General features: G+C 42.7%; 1 protein-coding gene across 3 annotated transcripts; it reads left to right on the top strand.

The window, feature by feature from the left end:
* The first annotated feature begins 424 nt into the window (after positions 1-424).
* Positions 425-13,394, top strand: acsl5 (acyl-CoA synthetase long chain family member 5). Of its 3 annotated transcripts, none has more exons than XM_075456931.1 (20): positions 425-580; positions 673-784; positions 1,994-2,058; positions 2,154-2,255; positions 2,351-2,450; positions 2,717-2,895; positions 2,973-3,005; positions 3,089-3,140; positions 5,915-5,988; positions 6,068-6,145; positions 6,219-6,353; positions 6,481-6,615; positions 6,696-6,791; positions 7,633-7,705; positions 7,824-7,912; positions 9,815-9,931; positions 11,519-11,662; positions 11,744-11,845; positions 12,862-12,933; positions 13,257-13,394. In XM_075456931.1, the coding sequence occupies exons 1-20, from the start codon at positions 425-427 to the stop codon at positions 13,392-13,394; spliced, it is 2,052 nt and encodes a 683-aa protein (XP_075313046.1). The 3 variants fall into 3 exon arrangements, with proteins under 3 accessions (XP_075313046.1, XP_075313047.1, XP_075313048.1); XM_075456932.1 differs by having other exon boundaries at positions 515-586; XM_075456933.1 differs by lacking the exons at positions 425-580; positions 2,154-2,255 and having other exon boundaries at positions 682-784.
* The last annotated feature ends 1,125 nt before the right edge of the window (positions 13,395-14,519 follow it).

Consider the following 14,519-nt stretch of genomic DNA (forward strand, 5'->3'; position numbering starts at 1 on the left):
CTTGGCATGTTTCCATGTAATAATTGACCTTCACCTGAGTGGAGTTCTCAAATGAAACACATTTAGTCCAAAAAGACAGGAAAACTCTGTTCATTTAAAGGAAAGACCCGATTCAGAGAGGTTTATCCTCTTCTAATTACATTCCTCTCCTCATCGTCGCCATATGTAAACACTGTTTGAAGCTTACAATGTGTACGAGCTTTCATAGTTGGACTCTTATCTTTGAGTGATCAGGAGCAACTCTTGCACAATTCATGTTGACTTTGAACCCAAATAATTATAGAGATAATCCCAAGAGTGGCAGGAAGGAGCTCAGAATGGCATGAAGACCTATGAGGCATCCGTTTGGGGCTTAATGGGTTTCTATTTGAGCTAAATCTTTGTCAATCCCCACGTTTTTCTGCGTCCCTGACAGCCCTGCACCATGGACTTCATCCTCCAGCTGCTGTTCTCGCCGCTCCCAACCCCAGTCATCATCTCACTGTTAGCCGTCGGCGCGGCAACCCTGTTCTACCTCAACTCGCGGCCCAGTCCCCTCCGCAGCCCCGCTGATCTCAACTGCCAGACTGTTGGTATCAAGGTGAGAGCAGCAGAGCCGTCAGTTCAGTTTCATAAATGTTCATAAATGTGGCTGCTTCAGTGGACTTTAAAATGTTCTGCTTCTGTCTTCAGGATGGTGCGAGAAAGGCCGCTTTGCTGGAAGAGAACAACAACCTCATGTCGTTTTTCTTCAACGATGCCAAGACCCTGTATGAAGTGTTTCAGAGGGGTCTGAGGGTTTCAGGTAATCTGATTACGTACTCTGACTTATAGCATTTACAAGTTGACAAGCTTTGACACTGGAGTAAACCCATTCTTTGGCTTTCCTCTTTTGAGCGGAAAGTGTTGCTTTTAGCGACTTGTGAGCCGTTAAACTGCACACTGATGGGTTTATGTGGCTAGAATTATGCATCACAGCAGAGATGGGACCAAGTCACACATGTGCAAGTCTGTAGTAATTTTTTCTTGGTCAAGTCAAAGTCAAGTCACCTTATTATTGCAATTTTACCTGCAGAATCTGATCTTAATAAAGTGAAAAGACAAAGATATAAGTAACTGTCAGTAAACATCATTGGCCAATGTGTCCAACCTGTCCATCCCGTATCATATCTAGCTAACGTTAGCTAACTACCGACTAGGCTAACAGGATAATATTAGCTAATTTGACAAGCAGTTACTGGTCATAATGGATCTTCAAATGACGAACAAAGTTGGAAGTTGTCGTCTGGCTGTCAGAGATGTTGATGCCGCATGTCTTGCACTGCGCTGTTCGTCTTTTGCCGTCAAAATGGTAATTACGAAACCCTCCCGCTGCCATGTTGATGCATATCTGATATGAGTTTATTCTCTCCAATAAACACTAAGGTATGTAGAGAGGGCATGACTGATTGACAGGGTAGGGATCCAATCATGGCGCCATTCTCAGCCTGCGCTCCTACCGGGTAATCAATATTATTTTTTAAATTAATTTATTAATTTTATATTCGAACTGAATAACACTCAAGTCATTCAAGTCATCGTGTCTCAAGTCAAGTCCCGAGTCTTTCACTTCCAAGTCCGAGTCGAGTCTCAAGTCTTATTTTGTCAAGTCACAAGTCATCAAAACAGCGACTCGAGTCCAAGTCACAGTGACTTGAGTCCCCATCTCTGCATCACAGCCTCCAGAAATGCATCATTGGAACTCAGTGATCACATGATTGAGCTCTGACGTACCTTTGAACAAAATAAGGCGACACTTTGAAGAATGGCTCCACTCATAGCCAAGAAATGTCATTTGAAACTAAGAACTTGGTGCTCAGTGTATTGGTGAACTAATCTTTGACAGAAGCATCTTTAAACTCCAACATTAAACTGTTTCAGGGCCTAAACATACAGCGGTGGAGCTTTTTTAGTGCCTGATCTTGCTCTGATAGGTCACGTAGTCTTAATATTGGGTCCATTTTCTCTTTTGCAGGGAACGGACCCTGCTTGGGCTACAGAAAACCTGGGAAACCTTACCAGTGGCTGAAGTACAAACAGGTAAAATGATGTTCCATAAATATCCACCAACAGCGCGGTGGAAAAGGGGCTGTTGGTGGATTTCAGCTTTCGTTTACTCGTCCTCCTCTCTGAAGGTGTCCGACAGAGCAGAGCACCTGGGGTCGGGCCTCCTTCACAGAGGTTTGAAACCAAACCCGGACACGTTCATCGGCATCTTTGCTCAGAACAGACCTGAGGTAAGAGGACTCTCGGTGTCTGTTTCGTAAAGAACTTCTTCTCTGAGAAGCGCGCCCTAACTTTGTTGCCTCGCTGTTTTACGGGTGACTCGCAGTGGATTATTGGTGAACTGGCGTGTTACACCTACTCCATGGCGGCAGTTCCCCTGTACGACACGCTGGGTCCTGAGGCTCTTGTGTTCATTATCGACCGAGGTAATTGGAGCTTCTCTCACACACTAATGCTGCTAATTACAGGGCGGGAAGAAGTCCAGCAACCCTCCGGTCTCCACTGGGATCTGTGTGGAGTTTGCTTTAATCCCTTATCATGTATGCGCCCTCAGACTGTGCTTCATTTAGTTATAGAATATATGTTATTAGTTAAGACGATTAACTGAAAACCTCTGAATCTCGTTGCCGTGTCAACCATAAAAGCAAACGCATCATCTTAAGCCACTAATCTGTTTTTCTTGTTCCTTTAGCTGAGATCTCCACTGTGCTCTGTGACAATCAGAAGAAGGCAGAAACACTGCTGCAGAACCGGGAGAAAGGTCAGACTTCAGTTCTCAAAACCGTCATCATCATGGACCCCTTCAGCCCTGAGATGGTCGAACGGGGAGCAAAGTGCGGGGTGGACATCTTGTCCATGCAGGACACCGAGGTAACGCAGAAGTGGACACTGTTAAAGACCTTTTTACTTCCCACTGATCCTACTGACACGCACTTTGTGTACTCCAGGCACAGGGGAAAAGCAATCTTCAGAAGCCAATCGTAAGTCCCGATTAACGAGCTTCAGGTTTAATCTTTATAAGCTGCACACTTTTTTAAGTGCTGATTTTTTTCTGTCTTAACAGCCACCAAAACCAGAAGACCTGAGTATTGTTTGCTTCACCAGCGGCACAACAGGTGATCATTTTTGACCGTGGATGGATTACCGGGCCCAAACAGAAACGCAAAATTAAATAAATGAGAATGTAATTAGCTTCCAAGAGATCAGAAGTGATGCAAAATGAGATGCAATATGATGCGAAGTCTCATCAACAACATTAACAGCCTTCTATGTGGTTGCTGCATACAGAGGTTTGTATGTGTTCACGCTTCTGTGCCCACTGGGGTTATCATGCAATCTCTCCAGGAAGCCTGAATCTTTGATGCACACGTGTTTTGGCACCGACTGAATCTGCAGCTGTGAAATTTGGTGACTCATCGGGGATTTTAAAAGTCTAGCTGAGCGGGAGACTTATAGCTCTCAAAGTGGGAGAAAAGATGCAACAATTAGTGTCACCCTTTTGCTTGGTTTTGGTAAATCCCTGGAAGCCTATAGGATTCTCCCATACACATTTCTGCACGTACTGGTGTTTGACATATCCAGACTAACGTCCATAAGTATTCATTAGTGTCTTATTTATTGATCTGAGCCTTTCACCCACATCTCAGATTTAAGATATTCTTCTGATAACTTTCATGTCCTCACCTCTGTTCACCAACCTTCACCCGAAACTCTGTGGCAGCCTCACACTTTGACAACCTTTGGTTTACACGATCAGGTTACCATCACAGAGTGGAACTGTTCGCTTGTATCTCTAATATATCAGCTTCTGTTGTATTTTTTTTTTTTATTATTTATTTATTTATTTTTATTTATTTATTTATTTTTTTAAGGGCTGGGCAACGATTAAAAATTTTAATCTAATTAATCGCATTTGTACACAAAATCCAAAAATGAATCCAAAAGTAGTGTATAGCTTTTAGCATTTAGTTTTATTTTAAATGTGCTGCCATATGAATGAAAGTGCCATAACATTTGTTGTGCAAACACACTTTTAACATCAGCATCTTTCTGTAGTTTTTATGTAGAAGCCTCGCTCCACTGTCTGTTTCCTTGAATGACTTGCTGCTATCAGTTGTGTGTTTTGCCTTTAAGTGATATTTTAGACTGGAACTACTACGCTGAGAAGACAATTCAACTTGGCAGTGTTTACAGATGACTTTGGTTCTGTCGACTCCGCCGTCTGGAAGAACTTTAAAATGAAAATGGCCGAGTAAAAGTGGCCCCATGTACAGAGGCTATAGTCCTCGCTGCAGCTGGCCCCGGTTCGAGTCCCAAATCGGACGGCCCTGTGCTGCATGTCGTTCCCCCTCTCTCTGCCCCCTGCTTCCTGTCTCTGAACTTTCCTATCCATCAAAGGCACAAAAGCCCCCCCCAAAAAAATTAAAAAACCTGAGTTAATGTGAGATAAAATATTTATCGACGTTAAATAATCAATGCGTTAACGCGATAATAACGAGTTAACTCGCCCAGCCCTAATTTTTTTCCCATTTAGTGCAAATTGGCAGAAGTTGGCATGTCCACCAGACTGGTCATTAAGATGTACCACATTCAACATGTTGCCTTTCACGAAGCGTTTTCAGCTACCTTGCTGTCATCAGTGTGACGTCTGAGGTCTACGAAGCTTTGAAATATGCTCCGACTCATTTTGACCGACACTGACCTTTGCTTTGCACAGCCTGAAACTGCAGATGTGGGCTGAGATAGATACAGCATGGCGAAATAAGAGCAGGGCTTTTCATCACCGAGGTGTTCTGTTCCTCAACTGTAGGGGGAGCCAAAGAGAAAACACATTGCCAGATTCTCTAGGGCAGGGACGTCCACATCTGGTCCACGAGGGCCGCCGTCCTGCAGGTTTTAGATGTTTCCATGCTTTAACACATCTGATTCAGATCAGTGCATCATTAGCAGGCTTGTACACAACTTAACAATCTTTTGAAGTGATCCATTTGATCTGAAACCCAACCCTAGAGACATCCCTGCTCTAGGGTTAGGGTCGCATCAAACTACCATTGTTCAGTTCTGATCCAATACAGATCAGATCTGATGATTTACAATCATAACTACAAGTGTCTTACATCTGACCTTCATGTGATTCAGTCACTGGATGCACAAATGTGCACCAGATACATTTTTGCTTTACATTACATTACAATACGGTCATTTTGCAAACGCTTTTATCCAAAGCGACTTACAATAAGTGTGTTCCACATCGGTAGGCAAAAGAACTTCAGGTCACAAGAAATCATAAGTGCTTTTCCTTCCAAAACCAAACAGCTAAGAGCATAACTGTTGCTAGACTAAGTGCGGTAAGTTAGGTCCCTAGACAAATGGGAAGATGATTTAGAAGAAAAAAAATTGCACTTTTGTGCATGCCCCCATGCTTCAACAAAAGGATGACGGAGGCACCTGAAATGCTCAAATGGAATGTATAACAGCAAAGGATTGAGAAGAACAAAGAGAAGCTATTGTTAGCAGTGCAGTGGCAACGCATAGAACCAGCGAGTGTCCTCTTGCCACTTTATCTACGACCACATACTCGAGTGACACAAATGGGGTATTCAAACCAGAATCAAGAATCTGATGTGTCCACACAGCCCTGAAAAGGATCTGATGAGTCACGCCAACAGAAAACTGCAAGCAGATCTTCACATAACCTAGAAATACCTGAATAGGTATTGTCCATCTTCCTGTTTTTGGGCAGTTCTCACTGAACCTAAAATCAAAGAACTTAAAGATCTATAGAAAAATCAATCATCTACCAACTGTTTTGGAGAATAGGCTCCATTTTCATGACCAGATATGAATGATATGAGTTTTTACTGTAAAATATTCTGTAATCTCTTGAAAGGAGACCCCAAAGGAGCGATGTTGACTCATGAGAATGTGGTCTCTGATGCTGCAGGTGTCCTTAAAACCTTTGAGGTAGGTGTGATTAACCAGTGGATCCTTTCTGCATTTTGGACATTGTGCCAAAGCTTTTAACAGAGTTTCTGTCTCTCAGACATCAGTTGTTCCATCGACCCAGGACGTCACCATTTCATTCCTGCCTTTAGCACACATGTTTGAGAGAATTGTACAGGTAAGATCAAATGATTTTCAATCCCCCATGAAGATGTGTGTGTCGTTAAGGTCTTTCTGTGTGTGTCTTATAGACGGTGGTCTATGGTGCCGGGGCTAGGGTGGGATTCTTCCAGGGCGACATCAGGCTGCTGCCAGATGACATGAAAACCCTGCAGCCCACCATTTTCCCTGTCGTGCCTCGACTTCTCAACCGCGTCTATGACAAAGTTAGTCATTTTTGTGTTGGAACGGCTTGCCTCTTCCCTCCGGTTCTGCTTAAAACATGAAACAGTCCCCCCGTCACTTACTTTCAAAGTGCAGAAATCTCTCTTTTTCTTTTGTTTTTGTCGTTAGGTTCAGGGTGGCGCCAAGACTCCGTTCAAGAAATGGCTGCTCAACTTTGCTGTGGAGAGGAAATACGCTGAAGTGAAGGATGGCATCATCAGGAAGAACAGCATATGGGACAAACTCATCTTCAACAAAGTCCAGGTGCTGCTACCGTTTCAACAAATGCAGACTGTTTTAGATTCATGCATTCACCAAATGAAAATGGTGTCCACTTGATTCAGGAGTCCCTCGGCGGGCGTGTGCGGATCATGGTGACGGGGGCAGCACCCATAGCTCCACCTGTTCTCACCTTCCTCCGGGCTGCGCTGGGCTGCCAGGTAATGAACCCTCCATCATCTGGAGGTGGTGTCACCAAACCTCCTTTTTTAAATGCAGGATTCTCTGTGACCTTAACTTGAACCAGGCATGTTCACAAGTCTTTTGACCCGAGTCAAAAGTCCAAGTCTTTTGACCCGAGTCAAAAGTCCAAGTCTTTTGACCCCAGTCTTAAATAAACACTCTGGCAGCTAAACGTGGATGAGAACTAGTCAGCCTACTTTTACAATTTCAGGGACACCTGATAAAAATCCAGGTTATTTCAAAACAGCAATTAGATTAACGATAAGCTACATCCACGTAGCCTTGGCTTAGCAATTAATTTGGTAACTGTTAACCTAGGCTACTTAACCAAAGTCCTTCCTAAATTTTGAGTCATGCGACTTGAGTCTCCATCTCTGACTTGAACCTCTGCTTTGAAAGATTTCTAACGCAGCTTCTGAAGCAGTCGTGAGGTTTGAACGGACACCAATACAGTACAAGTCGCTCGTGTTTGGTGAATAAAGTCGACACTGACTCGTGTTGATCTGGTCCTTGTAGGATTGATAAATAAAGCACTTAATGGGCCCCACTTATAGATCACTTGGATCTACTCATTAGATCAAGCCCAGAACAAAGAGGAGCCTGGGTCTTTGCTGTTGTTGCCCAAATGTATTTAAAGTCTCTTTTATTTCCTTGTGATGGCTAAATTCTTTTGTCTTTATTTTCCCCGATTTTATTGCTTTTATGCATCCATGTCGATCTTTGTGATGCCTTAATTGGTTCTTAAGGTACAGCACTTTGGTCAACGGGCAGCGTGTTCTTAAATGTACTTTATAGATGAATTCCGACTTGTTCTCTCAGATCTTTGAAGGATACGGTCAGACGGAGTGCACAGCTGGCTGCACCTTCACCATGCCGGGAGATGCCACTGCTGGTGGGTTGTTTAGCATCATCTGTAGCACATGACTGTCTACTTATTGGTTTCCTTTGCTGACAAACTCAGCAGATGATTGAGAGTAAATCTAAATGTTTCTGCTTCTCTTGCCCCACAGGTCATGTCGGGGTACCTCTGCCCTGTAATTTTGTTAAGTTGGTCGATGTCGAAGAAATGAACTACTTTGCTTCAAACGGTGAAGGAGAGGTAGGTGGAAGAGAATATTTGGATACTGTTAGAGGCTGTCAGTGGGGTTACATGGCACTGAAAGGATCGGATTATTGGCTAAATTACAATAAGAATGAGTTATTAAGTTCCTGTATACACCTTAGTCTGGCTAAAAATTGGACCGGATCGGGTTCCTCGCAGTTGGATTAAGACCCCGAGATAATTCGGTTGATAGTCGCACTAAACGGGCTTGTAGACGGTGAACCACGTGGTGAATTGGACTTTTCCCGGGGTCGTGACCCGAAAGTCGAAGGAGTCGATATTCCTGTTGTCGCCCCCGTCAGAAAGAAACTAACAACGCGATGGAGAATGCTCCGTTGGGCATTGAGTTTGTGCAACAAGCAGCTCATCACAGACCAAATGTAGAGGGACGTAGCTTCATTTCGCTCTGCGTTCTCCATCTTTCTCCAATGCCTGAGTTTGTTGTTGTTGTTGTTGGTGGTGAAGAGGTCAACAGGAAGTGGCTCTATTAGCAATAGTTGGAATGGGTACAGCGCCACCTATCATACGATGACATGCTTTGTGCCTATGATTCGATTCAATCACCGCCATATATCCAAGGATAATTACCCTTGCTCAAATAAGAAGCATAACCCAACTATAGCTATAATCGAATTAATCTCATGTAGACCCAGCGAGAGGGTGTCGATGCTAACGCACTTGAACCCCTCGGAACTCAAAAATTGGGCCTAATCTGTCATGACTTCTTAAAATCTGAGTCCAGGGCAAGCAAATATGCAAAAACTGTTCTCTTAAGCCTGATTTATGGTCGTCCGGGAAAGGCTACGCTTGCGTGCGTCGGACAACATTCCTATCTATCCGTCGAGGCGACAGAGACTCGTGGAGACCGCAAGGATTGTGATTGGTTGGCAGAGATGGGACCAAGTCACACTTGTGCAAGTCTCAAGTAAGTCCCAAGTAATTTTTTCTTGGTCAAGTCACCTTATTATTGCAATTTTACCTGCAGAATCTGATCTTAATAAAGTGAAGTAACTGTCCCCCACCCCGTATCATATCAAGCTAACGTTAGCTAACTACCGACTAGGCTAACAGGATAATATTAGCTAATTTGACAAGCTCTTACTGGTCAGAATGGATCTTCAAATGACGAACAAAGTTCGAAGTTGTTGACTGGCTGTCCGAGATGTTGTTGCAGCATGTCTTGCACTGTGCTGTTTGTCTTTTGCCGTCAAAATGATAATTACGAAACCCTCCCGCTGCCATGTTGATCCTGCGCTACTACCGGGTAATCGATATAATTTTTTCAATTATTAATTTTATATTCAAACTGAAAACATGAACTGTATAACTCTCAAGTCATTCAAGTCATCGTGTGTCAAGTCAAGTGCCGAGTCTTCAACTTCCAAGTCTCGAGTCTTTTCTTTTTTGTCAAGTCACAAGTCATCAAAACAGCAACTCGAGTCGACTTGAGCCCAAGTCACAGTGACTCGAGTCCCCATCTCTGTTGGTCGGCTAACAACATAATTTCCAGAATCACTTTTCCGGTTTAGCTCCTTCCTCTCACAACAACAACACCGTCATTTTTGAAAGAGTTTACAGTGTGCCGGTCAACATTTGGTCAAAATTATTTGGATTTTAATATCAACAAGCTCCAACTCCAACAGTCTTTCTCTCTCGGTCGCCATCGTTCAATCAACGACTTTCACGATAAACGTCGCGAGATTGGGTCGTTTAGCGTAGCGACGCCTACTGATCGGGAGGTGAACTGCCTTTGGGTATCCGACATCCCGACGGAGAACTTCGAAAGGTTTAATAGCCTCTGCGTGACCACGGAGTCGGATTGACGGATAGCGACGGAGAAGCATACCGAGGCCTTTAAACACATGTTCTGAATTGAGTTTTAAATGTTTTTTTTTTCAGGTCTGCATCAAGGGTAAAAATGTGTTCAAGGGCTACTTAAAAGACCCAGAGAGGACGGCAGAGGCCTTGGATAAAGATGGCTGGCTACACACTGGAGATATCGGAAAATGGCTCCCGGTAAGAAGCCAGAGCCTTTGTTTTTGTTTACCAGATTCTTAATATTTTACTTTTATTGCACCAGTTGGCTGAATGAGGCCTTTGGGTCGCAGTATATTATGTTCTGTGTTTCAGAGAACATAATGAAATGAAAAGGGTTTAAGCTCTGCTGGGCAGGAATTGAAAGAAACTTCTTATTCTTCTACATGTCAGGTTGACTTGGACTTTACGTATCATTGTATTTCTTTGCTAAATGTAGAATCTGTCGCCTGGGGATGCTTGAAAAGGTTCGAAATAGAGGGAAAAGTAACAGTTTGTAGTTCAAGTTTAAAAAATAAACGGATGAGATTGAAAAGGGTCTAATCTGATTAGAGTTTCTTAGCTGTAAATGGGATGATTTTGCTTGTGAAATGGTTGATCAGCCATGTCAACATCTACGCTTTTCATCCCTAAAACTATTAATCCTCTAAACTCATCACCACACACACACTCATTTTAGCCAGCCGGCGCCCCCTAATGGTTAGACCTCGCCTTTCTCAGACTGCAGGTGTTGCTCTGTAGATCCAAAGCAGAAGTGGGGCTTTCGAGGTGATTTGCTCACATGTCATGAAACGCATAAACGCCTCATGGACATGGTTCAGGTTACTCGTAAATTTTGTTTTGCAGCAAGATTATAACCCTCAGTTGGCAGCCCATTAAAAAGCAAAACAAGCGGCTGTAGCATGACGCAACACGGTGTGAATATAAATAACATTTAAAAACTGACTCCACCGGTCAAGATCAAGACTATCAACTAAAAAGACAAATCTATAACCCCAACTACCTGCACCGTAACTCTGCTGAATGTCTCTAATCTGACCAAAGGTGCAATAAAACCCGAGCCCATGATTTCAGTGAGGCGGGGTTTGCTGAAACTGACGCTCAGCTCGCAGCGCAGTGTCTTCCCTTGTTAACATTTGTTAAAAGGGTTAACATTCTGTTTACTCCCCTTTGTCCTACGGGTCAAAAATGACCCGCCCTACCAAAGCCCCAAAATAAAGCAACTTAATGAATTTTAAATCCAAAATCTATTTTGTATGATGAACCCACCTGTTATTTATCTATTCAACTCGATTCAATACATTTTTTATCATGTTTTTTTTGTTACACAATACAAAAAGACAATCACCAGTTTTCAGGATTACACTTTTTTTTTTTTTCAGTTTTCTTTTACATAATAAAGGTTTATTATTGCTATTATATAAATGTGAAGTAATTACTTCTGAATTAATTATATTGAAAAAAACAGTGAACTTTTTTCTGGTGTTTAAATGCTTTTATAATTTATAATGCTGTCTTATGGGTCAAAAATGACCCATAAGACAATCTTTGTACCCTAGTGATGTACAGCCCACATGGAAACATAAACAAAAATAAAGTCTGACTTTTTCTAATGATGGGGTCCCTTTTAGGGAAAGGCATAAAATTTCAAGTTGGAAAAAGATAGTTTAAGGTATTTTTTTCTACAGCTAAACATGGTAGAGGGTCACTTTTGACCCGCAACACAACAGGAGGGTTAAAGCGAGGTCAAAGGGTCGTGTGATTATTTGGTTTGGTTTGCTTTGTCAGAGTGGAGTTTTGAGGATTGTCGACCGCAAGAAGAACATCTTCAAGCTGGCTCAGGGGGAGTACATTGCACCGGAGAAGATCGAGAACGTGTACATACGCAGCGAGCTGGTGGCCCAAGTGTTTGTGCACGGCGACAGTCTGCAGGTAAGCCTGGCGTATCTACGGATTTCTGTGTGTTCACAGCGAACTCTGGCTTTGATGAGCAACGCTTTCCTCTGTTTGTAGGCCTGCCTGATTGCCATTGTGGTCCCTGACCCTGACGTCCTGCCAGGTTTGTCCAAAAAACTGGGTTGCCAAGGCTCCATTGAAGAACTCTGCAAAAAAACGGTAATATATCTGTTGAATATGTGTGTAGGACGGGCCTTTCTGCTCCCGAGCAGGGGCGTAGCACCAAATTTGGGGCCCCAGGAACAACCACTACCATGCATATTTGAACCAACATCGACCCTATGTTAGGCTTTTGGGACACTTGTATAGGCAAATAGTTATTATGAAAATAAATACATTTAAGACAAATAAGGCTTCTATATCACAATTATGTGGTAGCCAACAAAATGAGAGATTATTTTTCAATTATTTGACTTCGGCTGCTATCACAGTGGTATGCAACGGAATGGGATAATCAGTTACTGTAGGCTGTAATTTTGACATTTGGGCTCACCTTTCTTGGGAAAGAAATCAGTCAGCAGTTGCTCTCCTTCATTTTGTTTCCTCTGTCTTTCTTGCCTTTTTCTTTTCTGAAAGCCTGATTTTTATTTATTTATTTTTTTGATGACATCTTTCATGTGCCAGCTGCTGCGTTTCATGCCTAATAATGAAGTGAGTGAAATTTATTGCGCATGTACGATCAAAAGTCCGCCAGAAGGCGGACTAAACCAATGCGCACTGATAATGGGGGTCTCTGATATAGATTATAGCCTATTTGCAGGCTGGGATATACATTTCAACAGATGTATATCCAGAGAACATTGGATTTGCATAAATTACCAACATATATTGACATTATTCAAAAAATGATTTTTAAAAAACGAAAGAAGAAAATATCCCTTAGGGCGCCCCCTGTAGGCTGGACCCTGTGAATCAGTCTGACTTTCCCCCCTGTTCGACGCCGCTGCTCCCGAGCTAACATTTTGGACAAGTGTCTAAAGCCGAGAATCTGCAGGAAACATGATCATTAACACTAAAGGCGGCCAGTTGGCACAGTCCCGCCTCCTTGCTGTAAAACCAATAAAACAAACGTCTGCAAATCACATTTAATGAAAGTAGAGCGGTGCTGACTTACGTGATAAAAGACTTATTCGAAATGACTCTAACAGATCTTTTTTCTCTTTTTCTTTTTGAAGGAAATTAAGAAGGCCATCATTTCAGACATGACCAAACTAGGAAAGGAAGCGGGTCTCAAGTCCTTCGAGCAGGTAACGGCTCTCCTGGCTCATCGGAGTCGAGTTACTGCAGCTCTTTTGTTTCAGTTTAGGGAAATTAATTCAGATAACTTTCATTTTTGCACCCCCTGCATCTGAATATTGTGCTTTCAGTAACCCCGGGCGAATACTTTGTGTGTTCTGCTGCATATCACCAAACTTTTTCCCCATTTGGTCTGTGAATAACATGCAGATTTCAAACATTTGACTCATTTCCTCTCCTCGCCAACCCCCAAATTTTGCATATGCTCTTCATATTCTCCTCTAAACTCGAGGTTGATGGTTAAAAATGCATCGTTTCTCATCTCTCTCCGTAGGTAAAAGATGTGCACCTCCACCCTGAGCTGTTCACCATAGAAAATGGCCTTTTGACTCCCACCCTCAAAGCCAAGAGGGCTGAGCTGAAGGTTCTGTTCCAACAACAGATTGACAAACTTTACGCAAGCCTCCAATAAATGAAATGAAACCCCTGAAGCTTTTCCTGTTCTCTCTTTGCAAAAGCCTTCTTCAAACTCGATGGTTGGATGACTTTTTAAGAAAATTTGATGGATGTATTTTAGCTTTTAAGGGTCCAAACTTCGTAAAGACGGTGAGGTTCTGTTCAGCTCATCCTGCTGTAGTCCAGTAGTTTGTCCGGACAGAATCTTTTATGATAAACTCACATTAAAGCCAGAGTAAACGCCGACTCTCTTGCATTAAGTGCATCAAGTTTACTTTGTCATCTTTACAGCAAACATTGTTAAAAGCATCTCACATTATAACTAAAACACAGTACTTCAGGCCCAGCTTATAGTCGCCTATGGCTTAATTTTCAATCTTTCATTATCTTTAGTGAGGAGGAATTTTACGGTGGAGCTTTTCCATTATTCAGATAAATCGAATTAAAGAGCCTCTGTTTGGATTCAAGGCCACTCCTTGTGACAACGGTGTCAGTTCACTGAGTTCCAGCTCAGAAGTTTCCCCTTCGGCGAGTCAACGCTGCCCTCGTGTGTTCAAATTCAAACACGGCAGGAAAATGGCTGAGGTTTTTGGGGCTGTAGAGGTTTTACGGTCTTAGTTTTACTAAGGGTTTAACTGCGTTTATCTGCAGTGTACTATGTGACAGCTGTACCTCGATCAACATTTAACCAGAGTATATGAGAGCAGTAGCACAACAACAAATGGCCCACATCACAGTTCATGATTTAAAAGTATTTCACCAACTTAAATACAACAGATTGATATAATTATGGTTTTTTTAAGATGTGAGATGGTGGGATATCTTACTAATGACACTCAGTTCTTTAAACACTGCCAGGAAAAAGAAAAGTAAGCTGCTGAAACATGCAAACATGGATATAAATGCAGAATATCAGGTGAAAACAGAGTTAGTTCAGTTCTGAGCAGCTTTAAAGTGAATATCTGCTCTGAGCTCCTTTATCCTCCAACACAGCCTGAACCCTCTCAGACCAGCTTTCTGTCCTTTCTTTAAGGAGTCTTCAGGAATAGTTCTCCAGGCTTCTTGAAGGACATCCCAAAGCTCTTCTTTGGATGTGGGCTGCCAACATGATCCCACACTGCTTCAGTAATGTTGAGCTCCG

Source organism: Odontesthes bonariensis, chromosome 23, assembly GCF_027942865.1.
Source record: "Odontesthes bonariensis isolate fOdoBon6 chromosome 23, fOdoBon6.hap1, whole genome shotgun sequence".
NCBI lineage: Eukaryota > Metazoa > Chordata > Actinopteri > Atheriniformes > Atherinopsidae > Odontesthes > Odontesthes bonariensis.

What these genes read in the sequence shown, in the direction of transcription:
- acsl5 (XM_075456931.1), top strand. Translation starts at nt 425, where the DNA reads ATGGACTTCATCCTCCAGCTGCTGTTCTCGCCGCTCCCAACCCCAGTC. An exon ending in AGTGGCTGAAGTACAAACAG is followed by an intron (nt 2,059 to 2,153) that starts GTAAAATGATGT and finishes TCCTCTCTGAAG; the next exon opens with GTGTCCGACAGAGCAGAGCA. An exon ending in GGGCTGCGCTGGGCTGCCAG is followed by an intron (nt 6,792 to 7,632) that starts GTAATGAACCCT and finishes TTGTTCTCTCAG; the next exon opens with ATCTTTGAAGGATACGGTCA.